At 38.8% G+C, this 12,430-nt stretch overlaps 1 protein-coding gene across 1 annotated transcript in view; it reads right to left on the bottom strand.

Moving 5' to 3' along the window:
* PRXL2A (peroxiredoxin like 2A) overlaps positions 1-12,430 on the bottom strand; it is a 38,958-nt gene that overhangs the window by 7,758 nt on the left and 18,770 nt on the right. Inside the window, exons 3-4 of the mRNA XM_075217150.1 lie at positions 8,273-8,364; positions 3,539-3,679 (exon numbers count right to left, since the gene is read on the bottom strand). Of these exons, the coding sequence (XP_075073251.1) occupies positions 3,539-3,679; positions 8,273-8,364 (233 nt within the window). The remainder of the gene's footprint in view (positions 1-3,538; positions 3,680-8,272; positions 8,365-12,430) is intronic.

Here is a 12,430-nt window from a genome sequence, read left to right as displayed (position 1 = left end):
TACCAATTCTCTTGTAAAACTAATAAGCTCCTCTGGATTTCAGCATCATCTATAGGGATGATACACAAATTTATCTATCCTCTCTTGAGCTCCCACCATCTGTATTGTCTTGTGCTACAGACTGTCCTCTTACCAACTCAAATTTTCAAAAACAGAGCTAGCATTCAATAGAAGTTACCTACCCTACCATTTCTACTGACATGACCATAAATCCCACCCACAAGCTTGCCAAGGTGTGATACTTAACTATCCTTCATACCCCACAGACTATATTTAAATTATGCTGCCTACATTTAAAACATTTACAGAACACACACATCTCACACAAGACACTGCAAAAACTCTAACTAATGCACTCACCATCTCCCGCATTGACTATTGCAATTCCCTCCTTACTGGTCTTCCCCAAAACAATCTCACACATACACCTCTGAAGCTTATAATATTAGTCAATCACCCTGCGCTACAGAATTTGCTGGCACTATATAAATAAATGTTGATGAAGTGTAGTATATATTTTTTTCTCATTGCTTTGGGGGATGATAGGTGCGTGTGAATAACTTTTTCTTATGAGAAACTTTTATTATACAGAGTGTTATACTCTATGGTAGTCATTGCAATGGGTTGGTCCCCTTCTAGTCTTAAGTACAGACAGGAGATTAAACAGGTAATATATAACTCCTCCTCTTTCCCTGTGTGATTGAGTGTCAGCCCAAGCTATTCTTAAAATACATAAGTATAAATAAATCAAACAACATGGTTGGGAATATTGTGCTACCATAGAGTATCTCGAGGAAAATGAGTTATCGGTAAATATAATTCATGTTTGTCCTCTTCCATCCTCAGTGGCAGCTATTACAATGCAATGTACCCAAGCAATAAAAGCAGGGAGGGCACAAACACCAAATCAGCCCTGTATTCTGCATAATCAAATAATTTTATTAAGTAGCTGTGCATTAACAGTTGACATTACGTCCAGTAGGTAATGTCTGGTGAAGGTATGAATAGATTACCATCCAGTTGCTTTGCGGAGATCCACCTTTGAGCCTTGAGTACTCAAGAAGTTGTTGAATGAGCTTTCAGGATTTATGCCACCTTGTGTCCATTTCTGTAGTATGCCTGTTAATGATTTCTCTGGTCTACCTCAAAAAGATCAAAGAGTGATCCATTTCCATAATTCTTCCACCAGCATAAATTAATGCCTTGGTGAAAATTCTTATGGATGCTGCAAGACGATAGGTAAACTGGAAATGCTGTCCCTGGACAAAGAACCTGAGGAATCTCTGGTGATGAACAGATATAAAAGCAAGAAATCTAAACATCCATGGATGCAATAAAATCCACTTTGCTCATAGCAGTGAGAATTTAATTTACAGATTCCATACAGAAATGTCTTGCATGGAGAAAGTGACTGGGGTTTTTCCTGTATTGTTTTAGATTCAAGGAGACTGATAAATAAAGCTTCCAACTTTACTGGTGCTTTAGGGTTTCTGGACAAACAAGTTTATACTGGGGACATGATGAAATTCCATCAAATAGTATGTGTCCACCCTTCTGCATACTCTGATCCTGCTGCCAACAGGTGTTACTGGGGACGGAGTCAAACAACAACCATTGCAAGGCTTTTTTATATGATCTCCCATTTTTAAGCTGAATGCCCAAAAGGTTTTTGTGGATACAGTTTTACCACCTTGACTGGCTTACTGTCTCCCAGGCCTATAACGTCTTACATCTTTGAAGTGCAAGAGGTTGGATTTACCCCCCGAAAACATGTTAATCATGGTGTCTAGAGTTTCACAGAGCCTTCGAATGAGTGTATTATTTTTAGATTTGCTCATGGACGCAGCCACAGGCGCTCAGAGAGCTCTTCTTGCTGCCACTGTTGAAGCCATAGTTCTAGCTGAAAAGGTTATGGTATTCAAGAATGCCTCACAAAGGAATTCTATTCCTCTCTGCATCACTTCAAGAAAATATTGGTAGACAATATTTGCTGAAAAGGATTGGACATCTGCATGACGAGTCAAACCATAGTCTGAGATCTCTAGCCAAGGAATCCATAGCTACCTTTCATCTTCCTAGTCTTGGGATCTAAGAGGACCACCATCTTAAAAAGTAATATTATTGCTTGATTTAGTACCCAATTTTTGTTGCAGTGTTTTAAAATGCATAGCCATTTTAATATGTATTGTGACATTGTTTGGTTTCTGTTTTCCGTTTATCTCATTCATGCTTATTGACACCCATGCTTATTCAATACAATTTTGAGTTTAAATAGAAAAATATTGGTCCTGGCTGACAAACTAGCTATGGCCACATACACTTTTGGAACAGACCTCCATTTCTGTCCCACTTAATCACTGAAGGGATGCAGACAGTCTCATCTTTTGAGGGAACACGGACATTTCAATTGATACCATTCTTCATTAATTAAATTCTTTACTACCTGTTGCGTGGGAAAAAACGCAATTTCTTTTACTAGAATTCTCAAAATGGGTACTTCAGAATTGCAGCAGGATTTAAGGTTTCATTTACACCCATAGATTTACATAGCTGTCTGAGAAGAATCTCTACATTATCCACATTAAATATTCTTGTTTCTTCTTTAATTTCCTAGACTCACTAATAGCGTGTTCATCCACATCTTCCAGGGGTTCCTACTCAGAGTCCAGCTCTGACTAAGAATCCCTGTCTTCTAATTTCATACTTATCTGGCACCTTAGTCTCTACACCTCCTATATAGGATATAAAGCAAACTTTAGTCACAAATGTTGTCATACAGGCCATCAGCTCTTAAAAGAAAAGTTTATTTTATTTTCATTACTTGTTCTCTCTTCTGTGGGTGGGCATGTATGCGCTGGATATCATCTGCCCAAACAGGCTTGAATCCACAGGAGGGGATAATCAGTGTAGTACAGCGTACCATATGATCTACAGCATCTAAACACCCCCTCATTTCAAAAAAAACTCTGTTGCTGAACCCCATCTAAACCACATAGGCATTTTCAAAGAAAGAGGATGTACAATGTGTAGTTAACATATTAAAGTAGCATTCAAAGGGGCAGATTCAATTCCCTGCTTTGTTTTTTAAAATGCGAGCCGTGCATTATTACAGTTACTACGGCAATTTCAACGCCGATCGTGGCTCAGAGATGTAAGCAACAAACAAAAATTTGGGGCAGATTCAATACAATGCAGGTTACGTATTACAATTACTATGGTAATTGACGCAAAGGGGCATATTCAATTCCGATTCGCGGGATCGCGCCGGAACGGTCGCGAACATAATCCGCAGTACCGCAATAACGTGGATTTTTGTTCGCAGCCCGTAGGGCTGCGTACGAAAATCCACGTTATTGCGACACCGTATTACAGGCAGTAGTGCGCATTTTCCACGGTAACGCGCGTTACCGCGGATCGGATCGGAATTGAATATGCCCCAAAGTATTGTGTACAAGACACAGAGCTAAAAATGCCCTAATCAAATTCAACCCAAAAAAAGGTTGGGAGAGAAAAAAAACAAAAAACAAACAAATTGTACCTTTTCATCGAGAAATATTTCTCCTTTGAAATAAGGTTCAAAATCTTCAACTTCACTTCCAATCTTTTCCTTCACCATACCATAGAGTGGAACTCCCAACTGGTCCAGCTCAGGCCTCAGAGAAGACAACCCTGAAGCCTCCTGGAGCGCAAAAAGACAGATATTGTTACAGGACATGCCAGACATTTTCACTACATTGTTCGTTACCATACATACTATTTGCATCTATGTTTTAACTAATCACCAATCAATTAGGTCTATAATGTTGTATTTTACCAGAGTCCTCTTCAAACGCAACCTGCATGGTAGTTGCATTTTTAAAACAAGCACAGAACTTGAGCATAGGTGCGCCCGTATTCAAATACAAGTGGATCTCATAGATATGTTTCCATTTGAATCTGGATATTAGCAAACTCTGCTTAAACAGTACTTGTCGTATGTTGAGACAGAACAAACTGTCTTTTTATATTAAATACATAAATCAGGATGTTCTAAGTGTGCATTGTACATACAATGCATTTTTATAGTTTCTTTTCCTTGTATATGTGTAGTTTTTAAAACAAAGACAATGCCATACAGTCATCACCATCAGTCGGCACTCACATCTGTCCTGTATCTGGTGCAAATTGTTACAAAATCTGATCACAAACTAGGTCTTGCAATTATCGCCATGGAGCCAGACATATGATGAAAAACATTGAATGGTTTATTGCAGAGAAAACAATCCATTATGCAATGAACACAGACTGGGCCAGACAATAAACAGATATTCAGGAATAGTAGATTAGCAGGAGTAATGCAATTGTCAGGTTACCTCCAGGAGAGATACAGGCGATTAATACTGTACAAGGAAACAGGAACAGGCTAAGCATGTATATCCACAAGAACAGAGAAAGCAGGGTAGCAATCCAAGGTACAAACATAAACAGGCTCAGGAACGTCAATGACCAGCAAAGGATACTGGGATAGGCGAGCATATATAAGACAGTCAAATGTAGATGATTAACTAGCTATGCTAGTTTCCCACTACCAGTGGTTAAGGCAGTGGTTCCTGAACTGTGCGCCTAGGCTCCTTTGGCGATCTTACAGGGGTTCCTCGGCCAGGGCCAGTGGCAAGCAAGGCGGGGGACTACTTGGTATGTATTTTGGCTTATGGGTGCCTTGAACTGAAAAAGTTTGATATCCACTGGGTTAAGGCATAACAGCAGCACCTCTGGAAAATTACAGATACTGCAGGATAATATAAACACTAGAGACACAAGGCAGATCATAACACAAACACAACTAAAACTCTTCTTTCAGAAATCCAAACATTGAAATCACCTGCATCTGCACTGGCACACCTCTGCGTGCTGTTACTGTGCATTGCCTACGTTTAACCTCCCCTTCCCACTCCCATTCCACCATTCAAGCTGTAGGCAGTTGTACGAGTCATTTGTGTTCAGACATTAATTGCATGCAGTTGTGTTTGTTCATAGGCATAAGGTCCGTTTCTGAGCATTTGCAGAGCTATTTCACGCAAGCTACGGCACACAGACAAATTTATGTCTTAAGATGAATCAGGCCCTATATGTTTCTAACAATAGAATCTACACAGCCTGTTCAAGAGTTCATACCAGGCTTTAAAGTGAAGAATTAACTTAATTCCTTTATTGCTTTTACAGACGTGAATTATTGTTTACATAATCACAGGATCTTGAAAGAATATGCTTAAGACCTGTAGTAAAATCTTCTAATAATTTTACAGGTATGCCTACTATTATGCATTTTTCTAAGCCATTTAGAAGTCATGAAAACCATCTAAACTTCAGATTACATAAAAAAAAAAAAAAAAAAAAAAATGGCTCTATTAAGAAACAAAACAGTATACATAACTCTGTATTTTATATCTGAATAAACCAAACACTTTTTTGCAATTAGTCAATATCAATAAAAGAAATATATAAAAATATACACACTGATTCCTACAGTGAACTAGGTAGTTTTAGACCTAACCCACAAAACAATTGACCTCATTCAACATTTGATTAGAATCCATCTACATGGATAGAAAATGTGGTAAGAGATGACAAGGTCAGAGTGTGTACGTGGTCATCGTCTGACCATACAACTACTGTAAGATGTTGCACATAAGCAAGGTGATTTGCATGATTTTCAAATTCAAACAAGGGGCAAGTACAGTAAAAAAATCTTTATCTTGCATCACTGAAGCACTACCATTTATGTGACTGGCTTGCAGTCTCCCAGATAACATACATGTGTTGTACATATTGAGGGACTGACAGTGGAGCACAGCCAGTGATGTCACTGCAAGTTTTAAGTGTGATCACCGACATGCTTTTTGAAAATTGAGTCATTGGGCATTTGGCCAGTAGCGAATGATCATTTATTTATTATAAATTGTAGGTAGCCAGGGGTGTATAGTCATGGCCAAAAGTTTTTAAAAGGACACAAAAATTGGTTTTCACAAACTTTGCTGCTTCAGTGATTTTAAACCTTTTTGTCAGATGTTGCTATGGTATACTGAAGTAAAATTACAAACATTTCATAAGTATCAAAGGCTTTTATTGACAATTACATTAAGTTTATGCAAAGAGTCAATATTTGCAGTGTTGACCCTTCAAGATCTCTGCAATTCACCCTGGCATGCTGTCGATCAACGTCTGGGCCACATACCGACGGCCGCCCATTCTTGCCTAATCAATGCTTAGAGTTTGTCAGAATTTGTGGGTTTTTGTTTGTCCACCTGCCTCTTGAGGATTGACCACAAGTTCTCAATGGGATTAAGGTCTGGGGAGTTTCTTGGCTGTGGACCCAAAATTTCAATGTTTTGAACCCCAAGCCACTTTTTAGCCTTATGACCAGGTGCTCCAACATGTTGGAAAAAGCATTGTTTGTCACCAAATTTTACTTCAGGATACCATAGCAAAATCTGAGAAAAAGGTCTAAAAACAATGAAGCAGCAAACTTTGTGAAAAGCAATACTCGTGTCATTCTCAAAACTTTTGGCCATGACTGTACACAGTCACAGTTTATGCATGAGAGCATAGAAAAGTATAGATAGCAGGATCAGAACATACTTTGTATCACAGTCAAGGTAGAAACAGATCTGAACAAGAACTAAAGAAAAATAAGAGCTATAGCAGAGCATATGGTTACATAAAGCTGACCCTAAATTTGAGGGAGAGTCCATTGAAAATGCAGAGAGAAAGCTGTGTGAAGCTTGCACCAATGTAAGAAGGGCACCAGGCACACATACATTTGTCAATTTATCTGGACAATCTATGTAAATAAATAATCTCCATATAATGAAGAGCAATAGCTTTTCCAGCTAAAGCTGGGTACACACTGCAGGTTTTTCACCCGATTATTGTGTCAATCACACTATAAAAGGATTGTTAGGTCCGATATAGCATTAGTGTGTACACTCTTGATCATGTCTTATTGCCCCACAGCATATCGTAATGTTTGATTTGATTTCATAAACGGACTAAAAAAAGCACTATAAAAGATGGAACAATGTCAGGCAAATTCTGCAGTGAGTATGCACTCACGATCGGCAGTGTCCACAGATCTACGGAGTATGCAGAGTCCCAATTTTTTCAGCCAATGGTTATGACAGAGGAAGAGCACAGATCGGATGTTAAATCGTGTAAAATCCTGTAACTCTACATACGAATTGGCATGCTGATCAGGACTCTCAGTCATTGGTAAAATCATGAGTGAGTAATACCTGCAGAGGTAAGGTAAGTGCAATTGCAAATGTAGAGTTGGGCAAGTATGTCCCTAAGGCATGCAAATACTGCACAGGGGACTTCAAACACATCTTCCCAGCTTGAATTGTACAATACATTTGCCTCTCATGCCAGATGAGTTAAGTTAGTTGAACAGATAATATACCGGTGAATAAAATAGTGCAAAAGGGACAGGGAATTCTGTTTCATCAAATGACTTAAAAACACTGCAACAGATATGACAGATGCCACACATACACACTCATTCATCTCTAGTCCCTTGTGTCATGTCGTCATGTAGGGAATGACACTCGGGAAGTTTGGCATTTTCCCACAGAGAACAGTATAGGAGAACTGCTAGCCATAATTACAGATATAAATGGACTAACATTTTAAGAATATGTTAAAGTCTAACTAAAGTGTCTATTTTTGTAAATATAAGTCCCAATCTATCCTTTTTCAGTGATTACATACATACTTTAGTAAGTTGTATCTAACAAGTACCTGGTATGTAGTCTCTATCTTAAAGCTGCATCACGACGCAAGTGGCACAACTTTTAAATTTGCCGCTTTAAAAAGAATGTGGAGGGGTCTGTAAACAGGAGGGTCAATAAGAAACTGCAATGTCCACAATTGCAGGTTCCAATTCGTCCTCCCATTCACAAACACACTCTGCAGCGTCTTAAAGCCTCGGATGTCATCTGGAACCCTGGTAAAAATGGCTGCATGGAGCAGCCCCTGGACATCAGGAGAGGCAAAGAACTAGGGCATTCATAGTTGATAATGCAGCTTTAATGGGGTGTTGCATATACAGTCTCCCACTTTGTCTTTGGTGGATTTTTAGTAGACACAGTCATTGCAAAGCATTTGTTGCAGATCTGTTTTCCCAGCATATTCATACAGACAGGTGTTCCAACACACATGGACATTTTTCATATATTTATGGAAACAGCTGTAGGTGGCTTTGATAAACATTATATATTATTCTATAGGTCATTACCTCTCTGCACAGAAAACATCCAGGTCTACGCACAGCCATAATTACAGCTCCATTCCTCTCCCACAGTTCTTTTGCTTTAAAAGTTCTTGATTCTGCAGAAGAAATGTTATTCAACGCTACTCCATAAATATAGAACTTCGACATTTGGCAGTATCAGAATGAACACTGGTCTTTCTAATGTGTTTTTTTAAAATAAAATCTGTAGTTTCATTGTGAGGCATTTTTCATGGCATACATGTTTCTGCAATATTCTGTACATAAAAAACCCATATAAAATGTATAGCGATTAGCAAAGTTGTGGTGAAACAGGCTTTCCCTCCCCATTAGTACAGAAGTTTACAGACTGGCATCCTGCATTGTATTTTAAACGCTGCATTTTGCAGAATTTATAGTATACAGATAGTACTGTTATGACAACGGTTTTAATTCATTTGGTTCTGTTTGCTTGGGGTACAACACTTAAGGCCAAATCCTGTGTCCGAACATGAAATAAGGCAATTATTACAACAGGCAGCTTTAAAATGTTTAGTGCATCAATACAAAGGTGTATCAAAATAAAAATTGTACAAAAAGGAGAATATTTTTCTAAAGACAGAAAAACAAACAATTCTTAGGACTGTTAAATTTATTTTAATAAACAGTGTTGCCATCTAGTTATTAGCATAGAGCAGATGGAAATATAAAAATAGGGATTAATCAAAGGAAATAGATGATTGTAGCATACTATTAAGTAAATATACATACAGCGGGTGAAGTATTGAACACATCAACATTTATCTTAGTAAATATATATTTAATGTGGGTATTGTAATGAAATTTACACCAAATGTCAGCAACAACCCTTGCAATACACATATGCAAAGAAATCAAACCATAGATGTCCATAAATTAAGTTTTGTGTAATAATGTGAAATAGCCTAGGGAAAAAGTTTTGAACAAACTTCCTGAAATGTATTTATTAATACTTTGTACAAAAGCCTTTGTTGGTAATGACCACTGCAAGACATCTCCAGTAGTGAGAAACTAGTCGCATGCATTGCTCAGATGCGATTTTGCCCCATTCTTCAATGCAAATAGTCTTCAAATCTTGAAGGTTCCATGGGCTTCTTCTGTGAACGCTCATCTTTAGTTCTTTCCATAGATGTTCAATTGGATTCAAGTCAGGTGATTGGCTGGGCCATTCTAGCAGCTTTATTTTCTCTCTCTGAAAACAATTGAGTGTGTCCTTGCTGTGTGCTTGGGATAACGTTCTTGCTGAAATGTCCACCCTCGTTTCATCTTCAGCATCCTGGTAGATGGCAGCAGATTTTTAGCAAGAATGTCTTGATACATTTTCCATTCATCCTTCCTTTAGCTATATACAGTATGCCAGTACCGTGTGCAGAAAAACACCATACCATGATGTTCCCATCTCCAAACTTCACTGTTGGTATGGTGTTTTTGGGGTGATGTGCAGTGCCATTTCTCCTCCAAACATGGTGTGTATTATGGCATCCAAAGAGTTCAATTTTGCTTTCATCTGACCACACTATATTCTCCCAGTATTTCACATTCTTGTCCAAATGTTGTGCAGCAAACTATAAACGAGCTTCAATATGATTTGCCTTCAGCAAAGGAGTCTTGTGTGGTGAGCGTGCATACAGGCCATGGCGGTTGAGTGCATTACTCACTCATTGTTTTTTTTTTTAAACAATTGTACCTGCTAATTCCATGTCTTTCTGAAGCTCTCTACAAGTAGTCCTTGGTTAACGCTTCTGATAATTTTTTTCACTCATCTGTCAGAAATCTTGTGAGGTGCACCTGGTCGTGGTCGGTTTATGGTGAAGTTATGTTTCCACTTCCAGACTATTGCCCCAACAGTGCTCACTGGAACATTCAGCAGTTTAGAGATCCTTCTGTAAGCAATGCCATCAGTATGTTTTGCAACAATTAGGTAGCAAAGGTCTTGAGAGCGCTCTTAGCTTTTACCCATCAGAAGATGTTTCTTGTGTGACACCTCCGCAATGAGACACCTTATTATAGGCCATCAGTTGTGACTGAACCAGCTGGCAGGATTGTTTTCTAATTACCGATAGATTTCAGCTGGTGTCTTGGCTTTCCATGCCTTTTTGCAGCTCCCTTTCTTCATGTGTTCAATACTTTTTCCCTGTGGCATTTCACATTACACAAAACTTAATTTATGGACATCTATGGTTTGATTTCTTTGCATGTGTGGATTGCAAGGGTTGTTGCTGATATTTGGGGTAAATTTCATTACAATAGCCACATTAAATATATATTTACTGAGAAAAATGTTGGTGCTCAATACTTATTTCACCAGCTGTAAATGGTAAATTTTAGCAACATACACCCCCTCTCATTGCAGAATTAATAGTGCAAACTAATATGAGCTGCAGGGTTAGGTGGCAGATGACCTGGGAGTTCTGTAGTTTAGTCCTAAGTGTTGTCAGATAGGAATCAGCATGTAGATGATATACTTTGTATTTACCATCTCTCGGATGTACTGATACACAAAATGTGTTCAGAAAGTCCACCAAGCGGATGAAACGCGTAGGTTTGACAAATTACATTGCAAAAAAAACTTTTCCACTCGCCGGGTTCCATCCACTTCCGGTTTGCGTTCCAGCATCCAAAGACGCTGACTGCACGGAGAACGCAGTGAGAATCGAAAACTCCAGCAGCAGCTTTGAATAAGATCGTAGGGACAGTGGTAGGGTAAGTTGCTATCCTTCCCCCAGTGGCTAGTGTTTTTTATGCCTCCTGACGCTATCATCAATTCTTCATCAACAGAGCTATAATAATCTTTACATGTCAGTGTGATGTATATGCTGGATACTCAATACACTCGTTATTTTACATTTTATGTTGCACTTCTTTTTTTGGATATCGATTACAAAATGTGTTGGAAATGTGCTGCAACTCATATCCAAGAAAAATATAAAAGTTATTTTTACAAGATAATCTGCATAAAATATCAGGGATAACTGATTAAATCTTGTTAAAAAAAACATTTTTATGTGCCATTTTTATTCGGAAGCAGTGGTCAATTTTCAATTTAACCAAACCACATTCAATTATGGTTTATTCCAATGGAATTGGAGGGGAAGAGACTAGAAAATGGGTCACTAATCAGGCTAGAGATGACATCTAGTTATTTTTTCCATGTCCCCTTTACACAGGGCAATGTCCAAAGGGCTATTATTTTGTAACCAGTAATGCATGCAGTAACTGACAGCGGAATCTCTTCTGTGTGACATGGGGAACAGCATTGTATATGCACTTTCAGGTTTCTGCTAAAAGGGTAGTGTCACATGGGTGCTTTCAACACTAGCCTTGGAAAACTTCAGAAAAGCACAAGCATTCTTAATCTTTTAATGATTGCCATTATGATACACAGATGTAAAGAGGAAACACTCGGCACACAAGTGTGTTTAGCTCAGAAAATGCTCCAGGCAGAGCCTTCAGAGATTATCCGCTCCCATGTGACATGAAAGGAGCGTTCCCCCTTCACTTAAACTTGTCACCATGATCATGGCCTTATTATCCAATAAGTTGACTTCCCATGGTAAAGGTTGAAAACAATGTCACCCTCAGACTGGCACTTGAGGATAAGTGAGTAGGAGAGACAAGGATGGCAAAAGGCACGACAGCCCCACCCCTCCCACCTTCAAGCAAATTAGTACTGATCCATACCTCCATTCTGCTATACAGTTCTGATTTTAATGAAATAAAATGAGTGACATTTATTGCCATGACCTGTTTAAGAAGCCAAAAGGAGAAAAGTTTCGAAAACATGTAAATGTAATCAGTGCATTAGTGGGGGCAGTTGGATTTTAAATGAAGGACAAGTTTCTATTTACTTTTAGCCCGGCGTGGAAGGCAAGGGGGCGCTATCGGTGCAGTAGCCTAGGGCACCCTGAACCCTTCATCTGTCCTTGATCACAGGAGTGAGTGAATGCTTTCATCAACATTCTAGCTGGAAAAGGGCTAGCCATCCCACCATGCCAATTATTGAAATCACACAGCTGCATTCTACTCACATTAGGTAATAACCACCAGAGTGGCAACAATCAAACTAGAGAAAGGTTAATTGATTTCAAGCTCATGCCTCCAATGTCAATATGGGGGGGGGGGGTGGAGAAAAGAGGGTAGCGCCTC

This window comes from Mixophyes fleayi, chromosome 6 (assembly GCF_038048845.1).
Source record: "Mixophyes fleayi isolate aMixFle1 chromosome 6, aMixFle1.hap1, whole genome shotgun sequence".
NCBI lineage: Eukaryota > Metazoa > Chordata > Amphibia > Anura > Limnodynastidae > Mixophyes > Mixophyes fleayi.
Note: the sequence above shows the minus strand (reverse complement) of the source record. Positions and strands in the feature narration are given on the sequence as shown.